This window comes from Mustela putorius, unplaced genomic scaffold (genome assembly GCF_011764305.1).
Source record: "Mustela putorius furo isolate JIRA1106 unplaced genomic scaffold, ASM1176430v1.1 tig00003909_pilon_pilon_pilon, whole genome shotgun sequence".
In the NCBI taxonomy this organism is placed as follows: Eukaryota; Metazoa; Chordata; class Mammalia; order Carnivora; family Mustelidae; genus Mustela; species Mustela putorius.
Window position 1 is genome coordinate 5,832,680 of NW_025422057.1, and position 27,504 is coordinate 5,860,183.

Sequence of the window (27,504 nt, forward strand, 5' to 3'; positions counted from 1 at the left end):
AGAATGGGAGAAGATATTTGCAAACGACATATCAGATAAAGGACTAGTGTCCAGAATCTATAAAGAACTTAGCAAACTCAACACCCAAAGAACAAATAATCCAATCAAGAAATGGGCAGAGGACATGAACAGACATTTCTGCAAAAAAGACATCCAGATGGCCAACAGACACATGAAAAAGTGCTCCATATCACTCGGCATCAGGGAAATACAAATCAAAACTACAATGAGATATCACCTCACACCAGTCAGAATGGCTAAAATCAACAAGTCAGGAAATGACAGATGCTGGTGAGGATGCGGAGAAAGGGGAACCCTCCTACACTGTTGGTGGGAATGCAAGCTGGTGCAGCCACTCTGGAAAACAGCATGGAGGTTCCTCAAAATGTTGAAAATAGAACTGCCCTATGACCCAGCAATTGCACTACTGGGTATTTACCCTAAAGATACAAACGTAGTGATCCAAAGGGGCACATGCACCCGAATGTTTATAGCAGCAATGTCCACAATAGCCAAACTATGGAAAGAACCTAGATGTCCATCAACAGATGAATGGATCAAGAAGATGTGGTATATATACACAATGGAATACTATGCAGCCATCAAAAGAAATGAAATCTTGCCATTTGCGACAACATGGATGGAACTAGAGCGTATCATGCTTAGCGAAATAACTCAAGCGGAGAAAGACAACTATCATATGATCTCCCTGATATGAGGAAGTGGTGATGCAACATGGGGGCTTAAGTGGGTAGAAGAAGAATAAATGAAACAAGATGGGATTGGGAGGGAGACAAACCATAAGTGACTCTTAATCTCACAAAACAAACTGAGGGTTGCCGGGGGGAGGGGGTTTGGGAGAAGGGGGTGGGATTATGGACATTGGGGAGGGTATGTGCTTTGGTGAGTGCTGTGAAGTGTGTAAACCTGGTGATTCACAGACCTGTACCCCTGGGGATAAAAATATATGTTTATAAAAAATAAAAAATTAAAGTCTAAAAAAAATTAAAATAAATTTATTATTCCTTTGCAATCAAAGAAAGAGAAATTGTTACCTATGTGCAAACTTCCAGAGTAGGATGCCCTTAGGAGAAGGACTCAGTGACCTTCTGCGGTGTTGGAGGTGGTTGGAGGATGCAGACGTGGAGCTGGGCCCTGGCACCCAGCCCGGGCCTTCTTCACCTGACAGCGGTCCCCATCACAGGTCCCATCGCTGGAGCTGCAGACACTGAACACTCATCAGGGGCCAGTCCCCGTCGGTGGGGATGATGGACACATGGTGCCGGGGCTGCGGATGGCTCTGCGAGTTGTTCGGGTGCAGGGCTGATGGGTAAGTCCCGTTGTAGCCACTGGCCTCCTGCCTCAGGTGTCCTGCTGTGCCGGCGCCATCAGCAGGCAGAGAGGTCAAGGATGATGTATTCCCTCCTTCAAAGAGACAAGTCTGAAGGCAGAAGAGGAGAGGGGACAGCAGAGATCTGAGGACGTGGTGCTGCAACTGGGTGGGGTCCGGCGTCTGCTCAGCCCTGCTCAGAGGCGAATTGCCGTGGTCTGATCTCACCACACTGTCACCCCATGGTTTTGTCCCCAGAGGTACCATGTCGCCACCCAGTCCTGCTCCCAGGCCGCCATGTCACTGCGCATCTGGAATATGGTCCCCACACCCGGGACAGTTAATAACCGATAAGTTATTACCAGCAAAACAAGTCTTCCTCGAATCCCTCCTTCTCGGACTTTGCTCAGCACCCGCCCCCGGCCTGACATGGCTCTGATTCCTGCCTCTCCCTGCCCCGGCTCTGATGGTCGGCCTCACACCGCACAGTGACTGACACTTGATCACATGCCCTCCTCCTCCTGCCACCCGCTCTATGCCCCTCTGCCCTGATTTGGATTCTTTATCACTAAGGTCCAAAGACACTGAGCAGGAGGAGCAGGAGGGTGCCAGGAACGAGACATTCTTGTCAGTCCCAAGGATAAATGTAAAGAATTCGGCTTCCAGGAGCCCTTTCCCCAGAGGAACGGAATGTAAGTCATAGTCAAAGCCCAGTTCCTTGTTCAGTGTACAGGGATCCTCTGTATGGCCACTTGGGCCCATGAGGGACATCAGCCTCCAGGGGTAAAGCAGGCAGCCCATGGGGGTCAGAGGAGCAGACTATAGGCTTCTGCTTGGGGATAGCTCCCACGGGGTAGGAGAGTCCTGATGTCTCTTTCATACCTTCTGAATTGACGTGTGTGGCTTTGGAGTTTCTTTGCGACCCCTCAGACTGTGATCCTTCTGCTACTTCCGATAGCCTCTGGATGCTGTTTCCATCATCCTGCAGATGTTTCTTAGTGCTCCTGTTCTGGGTGTTGGGGCCAGAATGTGGAACGAGGCCAGAAAATTCCCTCCGCCTGCAAAGTTTCTGTTTTCCTAGGCGATACACAGTCAACAGGTAAAATAAACACACCAATAAATGATCACAAATGAGGAAATCTAGGATGGGTGGGAGCTGGGTGTGCAAGAGCAGAGCCCCACTAAGATGGCCGCCACTTCTCTGAGGCAGTGATGTCCAGCCTGAGACCTGGCAGTGGAACCCAGGGATGACCTCCATGCACAGGGTCATCAAGTGGAGAGACCTGGAAGCTGGCCGGAGCTTAGCCAGAGCCAGCTCAATGATATGCTGAAAGTCTGGTAAACAGAGGCCAGATTTTTCATGGTCTGAAGGCCATGGTTTTATTCTAAGTATGATGGGCCACTGATGAAGGTTGTTTTTCTTTTTTTTTTTAAAGATTTTATTTATTTATTTGACAGAAAGAGCGAGATCATAAGTAGACAGAGAGGCAGGCAGAGAGAGAGGGGGAAGCAGGCTCCCTGCCAAGCAGAGAGCCCGATGCAGGGCTCGATCCCAAGACCCTGAGACCATGACCTGAGCCGAGTGCAGAGGCTTAACCCACTGAACCACCCAGGCGCCCCTGATGAAGGGTTTTTAAGAGAGAGCATTGTCACTGGGCTAGCTCTCCGCCAGAGCCAGTACTGATTTGATTTTCTCCAAATTCCTCTTTGGAATGGATGGAGGGGACATAAAATAAAAAATGAGTTTTAGATGTGTTAATTTTGAGAAACCTGCATTGTAGGGTTTTCCAGCTTGCTTTCTATTAAGGCATGTTGTCGCTGTCCTCTTAAACCTAGTAGTGAGCTCCAGGAGGGAACAGATTCTGCTTCAGAATTAGCCATTGTCGTCAGCCAGAGCGGAAGGTGCCCGGGGGACTCCGAGCCCATCATGTACAGATGCACATGGGGGATGTATGGATGAAACATGGCAATGTTTCAATGAATAAATAAGGCTTTTAAGATGTTTTGGCTAAAACATCTAGTAATGTAAATTGAAAATAAAAAAATTTTGCTGCAAATGTAAGCATTAGTGGTCACTCCAGCAGCCACAGGATAAGAACTCTGAGCGTCACACATGCTGGCGGTGGTGGGGGGGTGAGTTTTGTCATGGGAAGGCAGAAGCAGGCTGAAAATCTGTAAACTCCTCATGTCACGATAACTTAAGGAGAGTCCGCACTAAAGATAATCCAATATGCTGACCCTCAGAAACCTTAGAAATGACATTACCTATATTTCAAAACAGTTTTTACCTGAGATTAATATGGGCCATTCTGCATATTTTAACAAGGTGTTTGCTAAGGTCAGTTTCTGTCAGAAAAAAAATTGTCAATGACTCATGAATAAACATTATCATCATTTATGTAGTAAGTAATAGGCCCCAAGCCAGGGACACCCCATTATGGCACTGCAATGCCTTTGCCCCTTCCTGTGCTATCCTGCAGTTAATTCATTTTGCCCTCGCGCAGTTCCACAGTGTGCGCATCTTCCCGGCTGTGGAGCTGGCCACTCATATTAAAGTGGTAATCAAGATTGCCTCTAAATAGTCATAGCAATAAATGACTCCCTTGTGCCCCACGAATGCCACGGCTGTAGTCTGAAGCACGTATCTAGTGCTGGAGAGAGATCTAGTTATTTCAGAGTCCCTCCAATGCAGTTATCTTAATACTGTTTTTCTGCTTGAAAAATTAGATCTCTCTGAGCTTCCGGTATCAATGTCCGAGATGAGTGAGTCTGGGTCAGAACCGACTGTGATCTTTGAGAGAGTAACCTAGAAGCCAGTGTGGGAGTGGACTCGGCGGTGGACCCGGCGTCATATTTTCTCTCCTGTGATTCCCTTCCTTCTGGGGGCTCACTGCAACCTTATTTCAACTTCATGATCTGGTTCAGATTTTTTCTAAGTTGCTGAAGATGGCTGTTTTTGAAAGACAAGGAAACACCAAGGATATGGTGCTGTGTATCATTCCACCCATCAGAGAAGAAGCAGTCAGAGGCATCCCTACATCTTTGAGAAGCTATGTGGATTGACTAGAGAGATTTTGTAGCCAACATGGGTGAAATAATTTAAAGTCAAGTTTGGGGGACCCCCAATTACACAGATTAAAGGAAAGCAAGACAACATGAAAGAACTCGCAGCTAATTAATAAATCACTTTTACACATCTGCTCAGAATTCCAGTTAAGTAGAGAGTGCTGGGCAGATGGGCTCAGAGGGAGCGCAGGGCAACTGAAGGTCCCAGAAACGGGTGGTGGGGTCCTGGCTGCAGCTTTTCTTGGCAGAACTACCTGAGCACAGCCCCTGGGGGAGGATGCCCACATAGTTTCCTTGAGGAGTTCACAAGAGGAGGGGCCTTAGAAGAAACCAACCCTGCTGTACCTTGACCTTGGGCTTCTAGCTTCCAGAACCATGCAAAATAAATCTCTGTTCATTAAGCTACCCAGCCTGTGGCATTTGGTTATGACAGCCTAGCAAACTAATGCAAGGGACTTCTCAGATTCTGGTAATGTTTTGATTTTTCAGCTGAGTGATAGGTACTCTAATAATTATTATTTTTTAAAATTGTAGTGGGGAGCCTGGGTGGCTCAGTCAGTTAACCATCCAGCTTTTGATTTCAGCTCAGGTCATAACCTCAAGGTCATGAGATTGAGCCCCGTGTCATCAGGCTCTGCGTTCAGCAAGGAGTTGGCTTGAGATTCTCTCTCTTTCTCCCTTTGACCTTCCCTCCCATAATAAATAAATATGAAAAAAATTTCAAATTAAAATTGTAGTGATACATTTTGTACATTCTTTCTTGGGTTTACTTTCCCCAGTGAAAAAGGTGAAATTAGAATAGTGCCAAAACATTTCTGGCCTATTGATTAGCATTGAATTGACTAAGCAAATGCAGTTCTTTAAGCATTCAATAAAAGACACAGTTCCATTTAGGTAATCAATATATCATGTTTAAGAAAAGGAATGCTATATTTAACCAGCACTAGTTTATTATCTTCGATGTATAAAAATCAGAAGAAAATGGAATGAATACATGCATTTAAACTGAGCAATCTAATGTAATTAGTGGTTTTGAATGAAAATAGCTCTCTGTTCTTTTTCCCCATTGATTTCTCCTGTACCATTAAATCCCAACTAAAATACACAGATAAGATCTTTTTTTGCCTCCCTAGGGAAAAATGTATTTGTTTGAAAGATGTTGACTTTGGAATATTATAACAGGTCCTGGAGGGACTTCGTGTGGAATTAGCACAAAAGGTCATGTTTTGACTAGCTAAACTGGGGGCGAGAGGTACTGCAAATATTTTATCTTTATTCACTAATATAATTGCCAGGATTCATCTTTAAAATGTGATACATGTTTCAGTATTTTAAGCAAAGACAATTTGTAATTAAAGGAAATTATTTATACACACACATATATAAAACAAATTCAAATATGCATACATGTACATACATCAGGCACATCTTGACAAAATATCTAGACATTTATTTGTTCTAATATTTTATTGTAAACTTAATAATCCCATTTTTTTCTAAGAAATCATGGATAAGTACAAGTTGCAAACCCTGGAGAGAACATTCTATGTGTATTTGTAATTAACTCTCGGTCTCAGAAAATATAAGCAAATTTGGGCAAAAGTCCCCCTGACAGACTTGATAGCAAATCTAGGACTTATAAGCACTTCTATGCACTATATTAAAATTTAAAGACATAATGTATGTCTAATGTTGCATAGGATAGAAATAGTAATATTTGAAAAATTCAGCAAACACTCAGAAACCTATAAAATTCTTAGAAACATCAGATAGTGCCCAAATAAGTCAATTACGGTGTGTGGTTTTTACAAGATCGCTAGATGTTTGTGTCATCATTTGCTAGAATGAGTCCGTACAAAACAAGTTCTGTTTAAACCCAGAAAATACAGATAAGCGTTTCATTTATATGGAAATTTACCAGTTTAACTCTCAAGCTTAAGTAACTCCTTAAAAAATAATATCACTCATCAATTAAAATTGAGAAGAGTTTTCTTAATGTGCACTTAAAAAAACCCACTTGGGTTTGCACCTAATTATATCCCCTGAAGGCACCGATATTTAAAATAGTCTGTTACTCAGGCAGCAGTCGAATGATGCAAATCTTAGGTCTTTATTATTGACTCCAACCAGCTCAATGAAGATGGAATTGTCTGAACTTTCTGGGAAGGTAGGAATGTTGTCGCTCTACATTGCCCGACGGGGCTGCTTCTAGCCACATCTTGCTCTTGAGTCTGAAATGTGTCCAGGGAGACTGATAAACTGATTTTTAAATTTTATTTCAATTCATTTAAATGTAAATTCATATATGGCTAACAGCTACCATATTCGACATCAGAAACTATCCAGATGTGCAAAGGGCAGCCATGAAAATAAAAGAAGCAGCATTTCGCCCTGTGTGATGCTGTCCCAGTCCCATGGCTCAAGGACACGCCTATTTTAACCTTTTCCCAAAACTCATGTGACTTCTGTTGTTAGGATTTTTGCTTAAGTTTCATTTCATTTGGACTAAGGTTGGATGTTGGAGCTTACACTCCATCTTCTCTCATAGTAACATGTGATTAGTTGATCCATAGTACAGATGAAACGCTATGTTGTAGGAAAAGTCTCTTGAACTCTTAATGCTGGAATACTGGAACACTACATATGAACATCTTATTTTCACAAGGATAAATCCGAAAGAACTTTCAGAGCAAAGGCGGGAAAACCCACACCAGCTGAGGGGGGCAGCACTGATTTCCTGCGGTGATGACTTATGAGCAGGGCTGAGCCACTGCGCGGCTCTCAGATGCAGCGCTGACCGCGGGGAGCCGGGCGCCCTTGACTTTGCGGTGCCAGCTCCACATGATGACCCAGCTCTCTTCTACTTGGCTCCTTTCAAGTCCCCAAGGAGCCTTAATTCCTGCCCTGGGCTTTGATGGCCTTTGGCCCTCCCTTAGTTTGCATCATTTGTGAATTAAACCCTTCTTTGCCCTTCACACATCCCCTGGTCCGTCAGGTGGCACTGCCAGTCTCCTGCCTGAGTGCTGGGGGACTGTCTTGACAGGTCAGAATGAAAATGCAGCGTTGGTTTTTAAAAAATCAATTGTTTTTTTAAAAAACTGAAATTTTCAGTTCCCCTAGTGAGAACTGCCCCGTGGATACATAGAACCCTTATTTGACACATGCTGGTCTGGATAAGGAGGGGCTGGAAGTGACTGTTCCCAGATCACTAGGGGTACATAGCAGGAAAGGGGATGGGAGGTTCACAGAATACCTTGGAGTTGGCAAGTAGAGTATGGCTTGGGTAAGGACTCTAAATGATTGGGCTCAAAGGTAGGAGGGTGGCGCACATGACCACCCTGGGTTAGTGGGAAGGGAACTTGTGTAAGGTTGTGAGTTGAGGGACATTGTCACATAGGTACATTTTCAGGGCAGGGCAAGAAACTCATTGGGATTTCCACGGCACAGCAGAAAGTGTACTTGCCTGCTTCCCACTGACAGATGGGCACACATGAGCTGGGTTCCCTGGAGCTCAGAGAAGAAGGAGTATGTTGCCTTGCGAGAAGGAGAAGAGATTGGTAGAGACATTTACCCTAGTCATTAATCCCTTCATTCACCAAATATTAATTGGGCTTCTATTACTTGTCTGATACCTTTGTGGACATAATAAGCAAGTGGACCCACAAATCAACATACTTAGTTACCACAAGTAGGAAAGAAGTTCTTCCTTCCACGAGGAGGGAAAGGATAGGAGACTGGCAGAAAGCTTGCCTGGGAAGAGGGGTATGCAATGAGATTGAGGAGCAAGGTAAGGGTTCCCTGACTTACTGACATCAAAGCTGGTACTGAGTTAGGGGAGTCTGAGGGGAAGCATTCCAGGCAGAAGGAACAGCATGTGCAAAAAATGAGCACTACAGAGGAGCTCGGTGTGTTTGAGTTGCTGGCAAGGTCCATGTGAGTGAGGACCAGAGCCGTGTGGGCACCACTGACCACGTTAAAGGGTTGGCATCTTATCGCTGGATACCAGGGCAGGCTCCTTATAAGTGCAGTTGGGTTGATGAAGAGGTAGTTTTGATGTTGAACTTCTGCTGCCATTGGAGAACAAATGGGAGGAAAGCAAAGGCAGATATGGAGGAACCCAGCTTAGGAGGGTGTTGCGGTATTCCCGATGCGAGGTGACTGTGCTTGGAACTGGAGTGAGGTGGTGGGGTGTACGACGTGATAGGAGCTGTGGTTTTGACAGCGACACTGCAGGACCTCCCATGGATGGAGAGGAGCTGGAGAGGGAGCAGGTTTCAAGCAGGACTTCACATTTCTGACGTGAGCAGTTGGGGAAGCGAAGGGGCTATTTATAGAGACAGGGAAACTGAGGGAGGAGGTCATTGGGGAGGTGGGGGTAGTCAAAAAGGATCTCGGGGCTCTGTGGCCAAAGGAAAGGGGTACAGGCCCCATTTGTGCCATCTAGGAGCGTGGTGCTTCCTCCAAACTCTGGTCCTGGTTGACCTGGTCTCCTCTACCCGGGATCTCAGAATGGTCCCAAGAAGAAAACTTATTTTTCTCTCCCTCCATCGAATATGTCTTCAGAACATTCAGATGTTGGCAAGTCAATGTGAAATGTGTTTCAGCTGATTTCTCTTATTTATCTTTCAGAATCATCCAGAAGTGTTGAATTTTCGAATACAACTGGGAAGCAAAGAACTGATCATACATCTGGAAAGAAACGAGTAAGTCACATTAATTCTTGGATACTGTGCCATGGGAGAAAGAAAGGAGCTGTGGGCTCAAAGTGCTGCGTAATCTACATTGGCATTTAGAGAAACAGAATGAAATGCACAGAGTCATAATCCCAATTTGGGCCTGAGGCTGGAATTAACTTGAAAAAAATGAAGTGGAAAATGAAGAATTTTATCACTCTAAGAAAAAGCTTTGTAAATCAGCAGGTTTTTCCTCATAGTTCTGATGTTTCTCATTTCCAGAGCCTGATTTGTCAAGGATAGAATTCAAGCATCTTCTGTTCAACTAACAGCGTTCCATAATTAGTTGACTTCTGGCAATTCCTGGCTTATATAAGGAGAAATAGCTTCAAATGAATAGAACCTCTTTTTTCCCTGAGAAATACCAAGGGTTTATTTATCTTTCAGAGCTTGCCTCCAGTGGTACAAAGTATTTATTTTATCTTTTTATTTAAAAATTTGACCTTTTTTTTTTTGGCAAAATTATATGAATTTCCAAAAATGGTATTACTTTTTTTCCTGAATCAGATGGATATTTTTACATATTTTGTATGACTTTCCAGTAGAAAACTGTCTGCTTCAAGGCATAAGGAACACAAGCCCTGTTCCTGTCATCCTTTATACCCTGGCTAGCCCCCTGGGTTCCTTAGACTGAGAGGATGCAATACTCTTCTTTCTTATTAGTACCAAAAAAGATCTGTGTGCTTGTAATAAGTAATCTGTATTTAGAGATGTAAATGAAGTTACCATGTCCTGCTTGATTTGAAACAGGAGTTTCTCTCTTCTAGGTAGATAGATAAAACCTCTAGAAATTTCTAACTTCGGAACTACTGGTTCCTATTCCTCACCCATCCGTGACATGCTGACTTTTTCCTGATGTGATCTTGTAGAGAAGAGAGCATCACTGGAATGAGTTCTGCCCAAGAGAGATGTCACAAAACCTGACTGTGTCCATGTGGACAAGTCAGATCACACATGGTTTCCGCGCTTTGATTTGAGGGCCCCAAGCGAGTCCAATCGATGAGATTGTCATGGCCAGTTCTCACCTTCAGTTTCTAACACCGCAGCCAACAACAATTTTTAAAAAACAGAGAGATCCATCTCAATATATACATTTAAAAAATAAGTACACTTAACATGAATATATGTAAAATAGGATAGCAGCTTGCCTCTTCCTATATCTTGTAGTTTACCCCCGACCATTAAACGGATTAAAAGCTTTTTTAAGCAATAAATGATGTGTTTTTAGCTTTCCTCATGCCTTGATAGTCTTAAAGTAGAGGTCTCGGGTGCCCGTTTTAAATGAGCAGGGAGCTGAACAGAAACCTCTATGTTGCCTTTGGTATGTCTCTCTCAGCCAAGTAAATATATTCATGCTCTCTTTTTTTCTTGTTCATGTAAGAATACCATGGGGCATTTTAATTTTTGTAGACTGCTGTTTGCATGTGGTTTTGAAATATCTCAACAGACGAAACTGGATATTTCCTGAATGATCAAAAGGGACTAGGGTTTCTGGTGGAGATGCATGGCCTTGACGGTGCTTTAGGATTGCTACTGGATTCGGGCGTCCGCTCCTTTTGTCAGAGTGTTGGGGGATGTGGTAGACAGCAGGAATGATGCCAATTCCAGACCCACAGATGGTAGTCAGACAGCAGGTAGATGGATAGAAATCAACTTAACAAAAACCTTAATCTACTTGTTTCTACTCTAAAAGGAATACATGTCCAGTGCAGAAAACTGAAAATTGTAGGGGAAAAAAATCAAAGAGGCAAAAGAAAATACTTCTGTTACCAAACAACATCCTGATGAATATTTTAGTTGTGGTCCAAGGTCATGTTTTCCTTACAAGTAAGCTTTGCTTTTTTTGGTCTTCCTAGTGGATATTGGGTCTGTGCATTTGATAACCTGCTTCTTCACTTAGCTTTATACTGGACATGCTTTTCCTTATAGAAATGTAGCTCTTAGTGCCCTTCTGGTTCTCTGAGTCTCTGAAGTGGCTCAGTAGCCTCATTTCTGGTTCTTTAGAAAATGGTTTCCTGTCTACTATGGCAGATAGTATAATACACAATGACGAACAGTCATTCGACCGTGGCTCATCTGTATAAAAGATCCTTTTACAAGGTTAAAAGGTGCCTTAATTTGCTCACTTCCAATTCTGGGCCTTTCACAAAATAATCTCAAAATTAGAAAAGTCAAAAACATAAAGCTATCTCTTCTCAATTCGTTTCTCTCTTCCCAACCTCACTGTCAACCTTCATGTTAGAGATTGTATGGAGAGTGTTTGATATGATCCTACGACGTTCCGCGGCTTTATTTGAATTACACTACTTACACCACTGTAGAGATTCTACCCTGCTAAGGATAACATTTTCATAATTAGAGCATGCCAGTATTACTATTTTAATGTTGTACTTCTCCAAAATACTTGAACATAAAATTTAAAAAAAAAAAAAAACTACCTGCCTATTCCATATGGCTTCATTTTGGGGACCATGAATACCAGAATTCCAGAGTTTTATGGGTAGAGTGAAATGCTCGTGTGCTACCAGCTCTTGAAGCTGTCAAACACAAAATATAATCCTTTGTCCAGGAAAAAGTAGAACTTTTAATTCCTATAGCTTTTGGCCCAGTAGATCCAATTAGAGAATTTATTCAAATAAAGGTATTAGAACTCAAATGTTCAAGCAAGGTGAATGTGTATATTTAACCAGCACAGTAGAGATCTTGGCTAACCAGAAGGTAACCTGTCGGTGCCCTACATCATGCCTGCAGGTCCTGTGTTCAGGGATGTTCACTGCAGAATATTTTATCTAAATCGATAGGAGATTGATTAAATTATGACTTAGCCATATAGAGCCAATAGAGCTCTATTTCACAATTAAAGGGGATGATGGGGATCTTCATCACTGTGAAAAGCACTCATGATATAATCAATGTAAGCAGCATGTTAGATCATATTTTACACAACATTGAGTTTTTATTTCAAAATTATATACATATATATGTGTATCTCTGACTAGTAAGATTATGGAAGACATTTATTCATGTTTTAGAGCAAGAAAATATTGCTATTGAGATGAGGAAAACTTTTAACACTGAAGCAAAAAAATCTGTAAAAACTTAAAAATCATTGAGAAGAAGGATATTGGAGTATTTATTATTCATAAAAAGCAAATGTGTTTTAGAAGGACCTCCACCAACTTCCAGAGGGCTAAAGAGCTCTGCCCATTGAATACTGGGTCTTTAAATATCCAGAAATCTGTTTTAATTAAAAACCTGCTTGGAGATCATAACCAAAATAAAGGTGGCCTCATTGCCTTAAATCATAGGAGCCATAATCCAAAGTTAATGCTGAAAGAGGGTCACCTAATTAACCCTGCTCAAAAACTCATCACATACACCAATTCTTCTTGGAGCTGGATGGAATTTGTATTAAACAGTTGTTTCAGGGGCTTTCTTCTATTTGCCTCTGAGCATCCCTAATTTGTGCAAAGATCGGATGCTGTTCACTTAAAATCTGTGTTTGTATAGCCATAATTGAATGTTTAAAGAGACTCAAAGCTTCCCTGGAGAAACATTTTTCACAGTGTTGCTGTCTGCCTACGGAACTGCAGGGACCGCTTTATGACTTCCATAACTCTCCTGGGTCCCCATGGGCTCTCAGGCCATCCCTCAAACAGGTGCTCTGTGCAATTGCATCTTTGATCAAAATGCTTTATTAGACAGGCTGGCCAGCTCAGACATCCGTTTTTCCAGTTTAGGATAATTAGAAGTGATGGCAGTAGATCACACCCCCCACATCTCTCAAACCCACCGAGCTTTCTGTTTTCCAGCCTTGGCCCATCACTGACAGAAGGCGGGGGTTGGGGGAGGTCTATGGCCCGCTGAATTTATATTTGCTGGGTCTCTGCATTGGAAGAACTCAGGCGTTGGCTTTTATTCTGTCTGGGATAATTCCAGACATCTCTGAAGGGACAAATCTAATTCATATTCGCTCAATCGGTAGCAGAAAGGACATTTTAAATTGGTCAGACGTGGGCATCAGTATCTGGGGAGGTGTTTATTTGATGACATCTCTTGGAGTATGGTGATGCAGGAGGGATGATGTAGCTGGTGTAGAGATCGTGCTGGCTAGGTTAGGGTTCGGCCGAGTAACCACCCGAAGATATGAGTCTCTTGTTCGTGTTGACCCAGACTGTGCTGGACAACTGGACTGAGATGCAATCATTGGCCCTAGGGCTAAGTAAAAGGCCTTGTTATGGTCCACAATTTCCAGAGCCTTCTCTATAAAGACATAAAAGGTGCACCGATCACACTTCTTGGCAATGCAGTACTGGAGGGGGGAACTTGTCTGCGTCGCAGGATCTGGATTAGAGAGGTTTCAGCAGTCTGGATCAATGGGCCAAGACTAACAAGATGAGATTTAATGGGGATAAATGTAAAGTCCTGTGCTTGGGTTAACAGAAAATAAACGTTGTAAGCTCAGAAGGAAATTTCCTCGTATTTCTCATGAATGGGACCCACAAACTCAACATGAGCCCCTGAGGTGGTGCAGCTGCTAAGGTGACTGTCACCAGTGTGTGTGCATAAGTGCCCATAGCCCTAAACTGAAGTGGCTGGCGTCAGGCTGTGCAGTGACCCTGTCGGGCCATATCCAGAATAGTCCCCCTGTGCTGCTGCACACACAGTCCTAGAGAGCTGCTTGCCACAGTTCTCCTTCCCGCCATTGGACTTCCCTTCCCTCTTCCACAACAAGAGATGCCCGTAAGGCCAGGGCCAGGGTCTCAACTTGCCCTCCACCCACTTCCCAGGATCTGGCTGGTAGTAGGCCCTCAACAAGCACTCACAATATGAGTGAATCATGGAATGATGACAGCCTGGACCAACCAGAAATGAGTCACCAGGAAGTCGAAGGTGCATCTTGGGTGGTGTGAGACACTAATTGTTCAAGGAGAAAGCTTAACTCCAAATACAGGTTTGGAGTCAAGAAACGGGGCTTCAAAACCCGGTTTTGCTTCCGACAATAAGCTGTTTACGTTCTCTGTTTTCTCATCTGCGAGAAAGAATAGAAGTCCGTGTATAGTGAGTGCCGAAAGATTCGAGCTTGTGTTGTTTTTGATAATCAGGTTTGAATGACTCAGTGCTTTATACCTGTGGACCCAATGACATGTGTTGTTTCACCAAAGTATACCCTTGGGTTCACCAAAACTATGTCCTATTTCAAACTTCCTAAATTAGTGGAGATCAGATTATGTCTAGTCTTTGCCCATGAGTCTTGAAGATGGCCAGAGTAGAATTCTGAGAAGAGCTGGAAAGGATTAGCTAATCCTCTGGGTTCCTGTTGCCGCAATAGTCTTAGTTTCACAATGTTGACATCTTTAGGGATTAAAAATTTTTAAGTTTTTGTGTATAGAGTGCTATTTTTTTCCCATTTCTACTCTTGCAGAGGAATTCCAGCCTGCCTGTTAGAACCTCGAGCTTTCATCTCTCAAGTGGTTCTAATTATTGACTGAACTAGCAAGGACAAAACCACATCTCAGCAATTCTACTCTATTTCATGGTTTTGTCTCTCCACTTCCCTTATATCATCCACAAATCTCTATTACTTCAAATGATTAGTAATAAGTTAATCAGTAGTAATTCTTTAACCTTTATTCACTTAGTCATTTGTTCACGGATATTTATTTAATACCAGATACTTGTGGTTGGTGCTGGAGAGAGAGAAAACAAAGTCAAGTCCTTGTCTTCTTGGAGGTCAGTCAAGGGCCTCAATGCCAAACGGGCCATCACAAAGCTATAATGTAAGAGCTGAGAAGGACTAGTGTGAGACCCAGTCTGGCCTAGGGAAGGAAGTTGTGTGACGAAGCATTTGAGCGACACAGGAATCAGAGCGAGCCAGGTAAAGGACGGCGGAAGGTAGATGGTGCCCCAAGAAGGAGGAGCATGCGCGAAAGTCCTGGGAGAGGTGGAAGGAGCTTTGAGGTGTTTCAAACACTAAGAAAGTTGGTGTGCTAGTGTGCAGGAGGGGGATAGTAAGAGAAGTGGAAGCCAGCCCATGCAGGACCTCGTGCTCCATGAGGACCTAAGTATTTTCTCACTGGGACAATGGTATCCCATGGGAGCAGGACCTGTAAGCAGGGCAATGACAGGATAAAATTCAGTTTTTAAAATAGCATTCTGGCTACATATGAAGACAAGATTGGGGCAGCAAAAAGTGGGTGGGATAAGAGGCTCTTTATCACTGGTGCATAGGGAAGCACTTGCAATAGTTTACATGCTTCTTGCCACGGATGGCTGTAAACACTTCCATCATGGCAGAAAGTGCTGAGTGGTGCTGGGACTGGCTGGGAAATGCCACCCACTGGATCCTTCTAGTCCAGGGTTTCTGCCTTAGCTGATGCATTCCCTGTGGGAATGGTCTTTCTTGCAGGAAGTGACCACACCTTTTCAGGTTGTCTGATTTCTACACCAGGGTCAGCTCTGACCCCTTCTTTAGGACATTGGGTTGTATCAGCGAGATCACCTTTGATGAGGTAGGGAAGGACAGTTGAGAATTTTCTGAATGTGACTATAGAATGGGACTGTTGATGGACTTCAGCCATCTTCTAACTAGACCAAATCCCTTCTGAATTCAGTTATAGTCTCTTAACATTTAAGTTCTTTCTAATTGGGCTTAAATTTTGTTTGCTGAAGAGAACTGCATTCCCTTGAGCTTTCTCCTCATTTCAGTCTTTGAAGTTTATCCAGGCATTGGAAAAGGTCAGAATGCCATTTTTAGAGTTTTTGTTCCCCAACCTGACTTAACTTTAAAGTGCCTTAACTGGTTAAGATCAGCCTTTCCATAACGGTGCCTCTCTGCATTCCAGTTGGAGAGTATGGTGTCCTTGAATTGACTGCTTTAAAGTTTAAAGGGTTTGACAGGATCTTTGATATGGAAGTGGATTTCCAAGTCCAATTACATCACCTCCCATCCTTCATTTGGGTTTATGGTTTTCTGATGAAAATCCTGCACATCCTCAGTGCTCCTCCTCAGAACAATGCATCATAAATGGATAAGAATAGTTGTCCTAGCTATGTGTGGGTGGTCTCTGGTGCCTGGGGAGCAAGTCGATGTTGTCATTGTGGTTGTCATCTGACCACCCCTTCCTTGTGGTGTGGCTGCCACGGCGACACACAGAGGCTGGTGTTGCGTATGACAAGTCCCTTCCTTTTCCAGTTGTCTCATCCTCAACAGAAAGGCCATAGCGTTTCTGTTTGTGGGACGCTATGACTCTTCCTTGATCCGGTAAGATGTAAGACTAATTCTCCAGAAAGCTTGGAACACTTTTTGACGGTTAGATTACTTGCATCTGGGTATAAACACAGCCCCCACATTACATTTGATTACAGGTACGTCTTTTTTAATGGTCTCTCCTTTTAAATTCTGCCTTCTAAATCTTGCAATCCCTGTGGATGAAACCAGGTCGCTGCCCAGTAGAATTTTGGTGGATTGCTTCCCTACCATGTCACTAGCCCATTCCTCTGGCCCCTGTGTTTTCTATTAACCAGTAGTTAGAGCTACAGCCTTGAGCAGATTCAGGTTCTGGTTTCTTGGTAGGACTACATTGCGGTGATGCTGTGTCCTCTTGTACACACTGGGAGTTTTATGATGTGGGACTGAGCACTGGGTTTAAGAATCATCCTGAGGCTTCTGTCAGAAAACCCCATGTGAGACTTTACCTGCCAGGGTCAGTGGCCATAACAATGGATGTGTAGATCAGTTCTTTCTTTAGGTCTTGCAAAGTGGTGATATTCTAACTCTATTGTCCCTTCTTCATTGGTTAGATGGAATGCTTCTGCAGAGAAGAACTTTCTCTCATCTACTGTTGGTTACCCTGAAGTTTGAGAAAAAGACAGGAACACCTGTAATCATTGCTCTGCCGTTGCTCATTGGTTGCTACTGTGTTTCTCAAATTCAGCACCACACACTTGGGACTTTACTCCATGGTCCCCTGTTGAGCACACGCATTCATGACAGACTCTACCGGGATGCAGAGGTGTGTCAGAGCCTGTCTCTGAGGTGCTGCTAGAGTGCAGGATATAAGCCTGACTCTGAAGTCTCTCTACAGAGACCCTAATTTTCTTGTTCTTTTAAAAACACACATGTCTCTTCATGGAAGCGGATACTCAGGGGTCAGAATAGGAGGGCAGGAACGGGCCCTAGCCTTGCTGGTATGAAAACCAGGGCTCTGAATTGGAGTCCAGACATCACCTGTCCCTCAAAGACTATCTTCATGTCAATGACAATGGCAAGTTAAGGCAAGTGTTTTAGTGAGACTAAAAGAAACTGGCAGCAAATTCTTCAAAGACCCACAGCCCAAAAGGATGCCAAGGCCAGCCATCCTCATGCAAGTACACCTGACAAAAATAGAAGAAAGGCATTTATCTAAAAATGTTATGAAATAGTCACTTCTTTTAGTGCTGGTGGATTTCACTGTGGATTGAAGTGGGCTTAGCATAAGCGGAGAACAGAATTTCTTTATTTTTTAAGATTTTCTTCCTTATGAAAAACAGGTGGGCAGATAGACGATGCTGTGAGAGCAAGCCCCGCAGCAGGAGGGTTATTATGGGAGATGACATACTTATGCAGAGTTATTTTCACCGCACTTCTGAGGCTACCTCTTCAATCTTAACTGGCCCAGAGGGTTTTGTTGATCCGTTTCCTGGTTTTCTTTAAAAATCTGACAGACTCTAGGGGAGAGTCCCTCTATGCTGTTAGTGACCAAGCCAACACCCAGTGACAAATCTCAGTGCCACAACAGCTCCCTTAGGAGTTGTGGGTATGGCTGTATAGTGCTTCTTACAAAGCAATGAATTATTAACATTTTTAGTAAAGTCCTGGTGGTATTATGTATTCATATTGATAAAATACATATACTAGGAGGTTGGTTAAGTAGAAATATGTATATATATAAAATTTCACATATATATGAAAAAATGACATTAAAAACTTACTAAAAGTACTATCCCTACAATTTAATAAATATATTTAAAATACACTTAAATTTTGGGTCAAATTTATTATCATACCAAATACCATCATGCTTATGACTTGATTACATCACTTCTTATGCTCCATAAATACTTCTTCATTTAAAAGTCTGTATTTTCGCATTGGACCATCACTTACCTGCACTGGCATTACACAAATCTCTTTTTTGTTTAGAAAGTTATTTATTCAAAATTGATGCTTTTTCCAAAATAACTTTTGAGTGTAGAACCTACATGTAATATTGATGGCAAGTGGCCATATATTAGAAATTCGTTAAGTAATTGGTTTGTTCTCTATCATATCCCAGAAATGATTCAAGTTTGTGAAAAAAGACACACAAATTAATGGTTTTCCTCCAGATCTGTAGAATGTCCCCACCACAAACCAACTAAAGCGTCTATATTTTATTCTGTTTTCAGAGCTAACCCATATTGATCAAGTCCTGAGATGACCACTTAGGGAAGTATGACGTACGCTTGTCACTGCTCTTTAGTTTAGTTTAGTTTAGGGGTTTAGTTTATGGGTGAAGCATTGAATCAAGATGGAAACATGAAATTTCTGGTATTTGTAACCTTGCGACTTTCAGCAAATTAATTAACCAGATCTCTAGTTCTGATTTTCTCAATTGTAATCTAAAAATGAATGAAGGGGATAAAGACATACAGACTTCCAGTTGTAAACTAAAGAAGTCACAGGGATAAAAAATACAGTGTAGGGAATATAGTTGATGCTACTATATTATTTTTATTGTGGCAGACATTTCACAATGTATATGCTTGTTCAGTCACTGTGCTATACACTTGAAATAAATTTAATATACAGCGACTACACTTCAATTAATACATTTAAAAACAAGATATTTCCCAAATTAAAAAAAAAAAAAGAAAACAATGGCTTATCAAGTTAGGAACTGGGTTGGGTGGTTGTCAAGGGGCACACTTCCCCTCTAAGATGTATGGCCTCTGTAATTTCCTGAATTAGAATACATTCTTACTTGTCCCAGAGGAATTCTTGAACTGGTCATACTGGGAGGAATTGTATGTACAATACTACATGAGGAATCACGTGTCGCCTACTGTGTTTAAGCATCGAAACCAATCAGGCAATTCCTGTAAGAACCAAGGGTTCCATTTAGCTGTATTTTAGTGAATGAGGAAGCCCTGAGTGAGTAACTCCTTCCATGTGGCTCTGACCTCTGCTCTCTGGAGACCCAAGAATTCTGTTCTGTTGGGAGATTTACATATGTGATATTGTGTAAGGGAGATGTGTGTGCTCAGGGGAAGCTCAGAGCCAACACAATAAAGAAAACATGGGATACCACTCGTGGGAGAGTCACGACAAGAAGCATCAGCTCTTGACCTGAGGCATAGGTGGCATTTGTTAGAAGTTGGAGAGCCTTGATGAATCCCCAATAGTTAATTTTTTCCTTTGCACCCCAAATTTCATAGCAGCCATGTCCACAATAGCCAAATTACAGAAAGAATGCAGATGTCTATCAACAGATAAATGGATAAAGAAGATATGGTATAGATACACACAATGAACTGTTACTCAGCCATCAAAAAGAATGAAATCATGCCATTTGCAATGACATGGTTGGAACTAGAGGGGATGATGCTGAGGGAAATAAGTCAGTCAGAGAAAACCAAATGCCCTATGATCTCACTCATATGTGGCCTTTAAGAAACAAAACAGAAGAACATAGGGGAAGGGAGAGAAAAACAAAATATGAAAACAGAGGGAGACAAACCATAAGAGATTAAGTTTGGGAAAGAAGCTAAGGCTTGCTGGAGGGGAGGAGGGCCGGGGGATGAGGTAATGGACGATGGGCATTAAGGAGGGCACGTGATGAAATGAGCGCTGGATGTAACGTGCAACTGATGAACCACTGAATTCTACCCTGGTAACTGATAATATAGTATATATTAACTAAATTGAATTCGAATAAAGAATTTAAAAAGGGGGCACCTGGGTGGCTCCGTGCGTTAAGCATCTGCCTTCGGTTCAGGTCATGATCAAGGGTCCTGGGATCAAGTACTATATTGGGCTCTCTGCTCAGCAGGTAGTGTGCTTCCCCCCCACCCTCGCCTGCCTCATTACCTACTTACAAGCTCTCTCTCTCTGTTAAATAAATAAATAAATAAAATCTTTTAAAAAAAGGAATTAAAAAGTTGGAGACCCTTCATGACACAATGATACACGTGATCATTGCCTTAATCCCCTTCAAGTCTTTGAATATAATTTTTAAAACAAACACGGTGACAGAAGCAAGGAACAAGGTGTCTCCAGGATGCTAGTTATGTTCTATTTCTTAGACCCAGTGATGGGTGCACCAGTGTTCATTTTTTCACATTCTTAGGTACACGATAGGTCATAAAAATAAAACATCATCTTTTTCATGGCAAAACCTAACACAGTTTTTTTTGTCCACAAAGAGCAATTGCTCTAATCCTTTTGAACCCAGTTGCATGTTTCCTTCTTTCCCTCTGACCACCTTGGATAGAAATCCTGATTGATTTGCAGAGGATACTGTCATTGGAATGTGTTTAAGGAAAGTGAGCCCCTCTGGTTGCCAGTGAAAGGAGCTGAATAAATATTTCAATGAATCAACACCATTTTCTTTTCTAATCATTGTCATGGTATTCCTATAAGTGGAAATATCACAACTATTATATAAAGAATGGGATTTCTCAGAATATATTTGTCATTATATTTCTATATTGACATTAACACATAGAAATATACTTATATCTCCTAATGTATTATACAGTTACAGTATTACATAAATATTAGTCATTATAGTACTCAATCGTTCATTTTTGTTAAGTGGAACTAGTAACCTATATGCTATGTTTAGAAAAGCCTGTTAGTTCAGGTCATATTTTCAATGACTTAGTAAAAAAAGTTGACAGCAGCATAAACTTGATTTATGCCCTGAAAATCATCTACAGGTTTTGATTTAAACACAGAAAGTAGGGCTCCTTAGAAGGTAACATTTGAATGTCAATCCCTTCAAAATTTTCAAAGTGGAGCATTAAAAACACCCGATTAATAAAAAGGATCGCCAACCCTGCTTGTTCATTCATGATCCTTTTTATTCACAAAGAGCTTTTAATCTGAGTTATTTTTTGTCATTTTTATTTTTTGTATTTTGATATTAAGGTACTTGATTTCCATGTCATGGATCTGCTCTTTCGTTCATGTTTGCTCATCCGTGCGTCCGCTCTACAGACTGCGTTTCAGACTCTGTGCGGGTGGTAGCATGTGGAGAGAAGTCCTGTGGGGTCCCTGTTCTTCGCAAGGCTTAAACCAGCCCCATTTTCCAGAATAGCAAAGGACAGGCTTGTCTGAACTGATTTAAAACAAATACTCACAAAGGGGTATTGATAAGATTTCTGATTAATGTCTAGGGAAAATTAAGTTAATGATATACTTTTCTTCCACTTTCCATCTTTGCCCTACCTTCTTCTCCAAATTTATTTTTTGCCTTTTTTCTAAGTACAATCTAATTGCTTTAAACTCACAAATACATTTGTGTATATCTGTATATATGCACGGGTGTATATATCTCTGTAAATGAAACACACATCACATGTTACACAATTATCTGTTTCCCAGCGCGATCTGTGGATGGTCTGCTTCTGCCTTTGAGGTGGACTGACTGAGGCAAACATCGGCCCCACCACAGCTCTGCCATAGGGACTCAGTCCATCTTAAGACTGATGGTCCCCGCTGCTGAATGACAGCTCTTCCCATGGGGACTGTGGCCGTCATCACTAACCCTCTGTCAGCTTTCCATGTCACCGCCCCAGACCCCCCATCCTCCTGCCTGACAGGTTATCCAAACAATTAACCAGTGTTTGGGAAAGGGTAGGATTGTATCAATCTCTACGTGTTTCTGAATGGGTGATCCGCTGGCCTTTAAAGATTTTTTTTTTTTGCTTCCAATTTTTATTTTTACCCTTTTCCCCAGTAGTCCAATTTTTCTGAATGAGAAGCAGATGAAAAGTGGGCCTGTTAGTTCTTCCAGTCTCCTGTCTTCAGATGAAGTGTTCTTGGTTCCCATATAGAATTTTTAAGTGTTTGGGGCTCTCCCAGCAGCTCTTCCTTTGGACTCTGCTGTAAACACTGACTGTGTTTGATTTATGAGAATCCCAGACAGGAGCAGAGATCAGCCTTTCAAATGCAGATTCGCATCCAGGTTTGCCTGTAAGGCCAGAGGACAGCGCTGGCTGCTGGCCATCGGTCCCGCCTTCTCAGGACAGACCTGGAGAGCGGCGTGTAGAACGGCGCGTGTGTGGCAGACACCCCAGTGTCACCTGGTCACCTGGGCCGGTGGCTGGCCTCCAAGGCAGGGCCATCACCTCCGGGAAGGCGTCCGGGAATTGTACAACCAGAAGTTATCCAGAGGCCTGAATCGCAAGGACCAAACTCACTGCTGACGGACAGCGAATCCGGAATTTATTGGAAGGTTAGATGGGAGGTCCCGCAGTCCCTGTGCTTTGTGCCGTGCTAGTCCAACACTGAATTTCTCCGCGCCTCAGCCCCCTCATCCATAAAATGGGGATAATAACTCCTAGAATGGAGCGGATGGAATCTTTCCCTGTGCCGGGCCGGCAACAATGCTCAGAGCGTGAGCTTTACTCAGCGCAGGGACGAAGGACACGCGAACAAATCCTGCCCACAGCAGGCCCCGTTCTATGGAACAGGAACTTGGTGGCCTCCATAATCCATGTTTTCCTCTACATAGCTGTGTTAGATGAACCCCCTTACTCCTTGTCTGTTTCACTGACATCCCACTTCTGCCATCCATGGGGAGAAGCCCTTTCTGGTCCTAGCTCTTCCCTGGGCCACAGTCGTCATGCCCATTGGGCCCCTGCTGGCCCGGGATTTCAGCCAAGCCTCTGAGGTCTCCAGCCTCACCTTCCAGTTCCAGACCCTGGAGTTAGCGTGTTATGTAAGGGGACTGCAGTGTCCACCAAAATGCCTGTTTTTCATGGACACGACTGGTTTAACCTACAGAGTTAATGTCTGTTTTCTTTAGTTCTGTGTTCTTACAGGGACCCTTCATGGTGGCGGGTCCCCACTTCTACCACCATGAGTAGGCTGGCTCTGTTAACTCTCGGTTATCTTTAAGAAAAAAAAAATCAGTATTAGGTGTTTAGCCCACCAAACTGTACTATGAGGGTTTTGAAAACTTTTCTACAGGTAGATGTTAGCTAACTGGGTCACTTGTACTGACTTAGTCCTCAGAAGGTGACTTTATTCCCATAGAGGCTGAGGGAGACCCCCCTCCCCCGCCAGTGTAGGCAGTGCCCAGAGAGTACTCAGAGCCATTGCAATGGAGAACAGAAGAAACCAGAATGTCACACGGACATGTAAAAGACAAATGTTAGAATTGCATTTTCCCATAGTGGAACATTTAGCTATTTCAGACCAGACCATGTGTCTGAGAACGTTTAAGGGAACAACCACCAAAAAATATGAGTGACTTGCCGCTTTTGTTATTAAGGAAAGTGTGCGATACCTCTTTCAATAAACAAACTGTACAAAACTCAGGAACACCAGGGTTTTTGGAGACAGTAGCCACAGCTTATTTTATAAACTTATTGTTTGACTCTACAGAGCTTGATTTGTCCTCTTCGGTCTTCTGTGAGCCTTTTTAACAAAGTATTTCTCTTCCGTGTCCCATTTGCTCAGATACCCAAGAAGGCTATTTGTTTTACTAGATAAACTGGAAGCATCAGGCAGGATGTGATCATCTTGATGAAGGCCAGGCTGTGCTGTGTGAATTTAGGAATTAACCTCCGGAAGCCTTGGCTTGGTGTCGGCAAAATGGGGATCATTGAGACTATCCTGTTGTTTTTAGAATTAAATCAATAAGCCATGAACAGGGTTAGTGTAGAGCTTGAGGCATAATAAACATCCCTTAAAGCTAGCGGGTGCTGCTGCTAGTCATTCAGTATCTTTGACCTGCTACCGTACTGTAAGCACGGAGCAGACCCTGGGGTCCAGTGTGGGATGGAGAAGGCTTTGTGCCCCCCCGAAAGCTTGCAGTCTGATGAGGCAGTGAGATGACCAAGAGAAGAGGCTACAAACAATGCATTCTGTGGTTATAAGCGTTGGACACATCTAAGAGAGTGTGATCGAGAGGAAGGCTTGAGTGTGTCTCTGCCAGGTCACCTGTGGGAGGAGCCACGTGCAGGGCGGGAAGGCTTCAGGGAGCAGCAGGAGGCTCACAGGGACAGCGGGGCAGAAGCCATTGGCAGAGGGCCGGACAGAGGTTTGGAGGTTGACCTCGCCCACTGAGCACCCACAAAGAGTGCAGCCACCAAGCCTTGGATGGGTTTGGGGCTCTGTCCTGCACACCATGGGAAAAGAGAGGGTGAAATCTGCGTCTTAAAAAAATGACACCCTGATCACTGCACAGTGAGTGACGTGGGGGACGTCAAGAGCAGGCGTCAGAGGCCCCAAGGGACATGACCGAGGCTCACATGCGAGCCCGTGGCGCTCAGCGTGGAGACCGTGACCGCTGAGGTCGAGTTTGAGAAGTGGTTATAGGGGACGGTTGTGGAATTCTGAACTATTCAGATGCAGGTGAAGACACCGAGCCTGGAAAATGGTGAAGTGACTCAGAAAATCTCCCAGCAAGGACAAAGATTTCAAGTAAGTGTGTTGTGAGATGTGAGAATGGGAAAAAGGAATATTAATAAAGAAGCTAATGCAGTACATCTTAAGTATGTAACCAAACTAACAAATGCTGCAAGTGGACAGTTGACTCTTGCCACAATGTGTGCAGGTATCTATATAAATTGTATATAAGTAGATACATGATCAGAGAACCTTCTGGTATCTCTCCATTGTGACAACTGAGAAGCTGTTTTCTCTTCGGGAGTGCCTTTATCTTGGGCAAATATGACAGATGCCTCATTTCCTAGCTGTCGCAGGCACAGTACTCAAAAGGACATCTCCCTTTGCCCAGGAATCCGTGACTTCTAATCCCTGCTTATAAATGTCCAGCATCATTTGCTCAGCTGAGTCTTTCCTGAATCCTTGGAAGTACTGATTCATTTTTATTCTAACCTCTGCATTTATATATTTTTAGCTTCGTTCTCGCCTCTATAAAATGAGGACAGTTCTATTTCCCTGCCCATCTCCACAGCTGATGGATGAAAGTTATTTTGTGAAGCAGTTCTAGTGTTTTATAAGAGATGTAATTCCTAATGACAGGCCATATTTCCCCATTTTTCTTTTATTATTGTGCATAGAGTTTTATTTAAAGAGTCAGTAAAATATTTTTTTTTTTTAAAGATTTTATTTTATTTTACTTGACAGAGATCGCAAGTAAGCAGAGAGGCAGACAGAGAGAGAGAGAGAGAGAGAGAAGCAGGCTCCCTGCTGAGTAGAGAGCCTGATGTGGGGCTCGATCCCAGGACCCCGGGATCATGACCTGAGCCGAAAGCAGTAAAATATTTTTTAGTGCAGCATAGAAGTACGTTATCACCTCTCCATGCCTGAGAAATTTGGAGAAAGTAACAGTTTCTCGCGTACCTAAAGAAGCCTTCCTTGCTTCTAAATTTTATTTGGGTCAGAAAGAGCTGCTTTGTTAACATCAGTGCAGCTTCTGCTTCCTCTCAGCAGGGAAAAGGCCATCTTTATTCAAGTGGCCCCTCTTGATCCCAGAGCTTTGGCTGATGGAGATGTTCTGGGGTTTCTTACTCAGGAGGTTTTGGGGGGGAAGACTGGAGTGGGCACAACTGGCGTCCCGGCTTGAGGACAATGTTGTCGCACATCTGTCCTTGCTGGTCTGTCTGAAGGTTGACTATTGTGGGTCATTGCATTTTGCAGGCATGTTGTAGGTTAGGTGGCTGCTCTTGAGGACAGAAGAAGCCCTTCTGGGAGCACTTGTGCAGGATGTGGAATGTTGGGGGAAGAAGGGGCAGCGTGGGAGCTGTAGACGTGGGACAGGGACACACAAGCAGGTTGGGGAGTATGGGGCAGCCAGCGTGCAGCTGCCAAGAGCGGGTGAGTGAGCGCTTTGCAAAATGTGGAAAGTACAAAGCCACAGAAGTCCCTTTGTGGTCATGATTGTCATGCCCACCTCAAAGCCATGGGAACAGGACTTGTTAGGAATAAATACACTGAAATGGTACTTTAGAACTGGCCTTTGCCGTGTTGATATTAATAAGAGATTTCTGGATAGATCCTGCCTGCCCATCCCCTGTGGCTCCTACTTAACCTCATCTCTGTCAGCCCTCTGGGACTCAAGGGGACACTTGCTTTGGTTACTTTTACTTGGTATGACCTCTGCTACTCTGAACTGGGCTATTATCCAGATAAATGAAGTAAACTTCTAGATTTGGAGAGCATCCGAAGTGGAAAGAGAATGGACTACAAGCTCCTGGAGGGGCAGGTGCTGCTCTGGCCTCTGGTGGAAGCCCCGCCCATGGAAAAGAGCCGCACACACAGTGGGCACTCATGGTGTGCGCAGTGAATGAAGGTACCTCAAGGGTCATCTTGTCCAAGTGACCCATTTTGCAGATGCAGATGCCAAGAGCGAAGAGGCACATGCCCACGTTCACCTAGGTCACTAGAAGCTAGAGTTGGAATTGAAGCAAAGCTCTAGGTGACAAACCCAGAGCTGGTGTTGCTTCCTAGTTCACTGAACATGCCATTAACTGTGACAGGGTCATGTGACTCTGTGCTTAATGCCTATCCCTTCGTTCATTCAGACAATATGATTTTTGTATGCCAGACCAGTGGTTGTCCATCGTGGTGGCCCATTGGAATCACCTAGAGAGGTTTAAAAACAGAAACAAGAGTCCCTAGGTCAACTGATAGGATTTCTCTCTATCTGTGCATCGTTGTTTTGGTTCAGTGTCCCAGGTGAGCTGATGAGGCGGCAGGGCTGAGAGCCACTGGGGAGGGCCAGGCTGGTGTAAGCAGACAGTCTCCAGGAGATACTGACTGCAAAAGGGCTGCTCTTGGGCCAGGTGCTAAGTGCCTGGTAGAGCTTGCCAGTGCCCACCTCAAAGCCATGGGCCCTGCTCCCCTTCCATGCTCTGGACTCAGGAGGCCCTTAAAGCATTCCACACTATGTGGGTTTGGCTCCTGGTAGAGGTGTCCAAGACAATGCCACCATGCCCAGGCTCATGTACTCCTAGACATCTGTTGGCTGTGTGCAGACCTCTCTTTGAGCTTCAGGTTGGGTGGTTAGCAGGACATTGAGGGCTGGTGGGCCCATGTGAGTAAGGAAACAGGGAAGGCTTGGGACCTACCTCACTCATGTGTAAAGCTTCTCTCACCACCCCTGGACAAGCCCAGGCTGTGCAGGAACCATGGCTGTGCACGGCTTATCCCACCCC

General features: G+C 43.6%; 1 protein-coding gene across 1 annotated transcript in view; it reads left to right on the forward strand.

The window, feature by feature from the left end:
• Window positions 1-27,504, forward strand: part of ADAM12 (ADAM metallopeptidase domain 12) — a 337,607-nt gene that overhangs the window by 87,729 nt on the left and 222,374 nt on the right. The window contains exon 3 of the mRNA XM_045068602.1: window positions 9,026-9,099. Coding sequence (XP_044924537.1) covers window positions 9,026-9,099 — 74 coding nt within the window. The remainder of the gene's footprint in view (window positions 1-9,025; window positions 9,100-27,504) is intronic.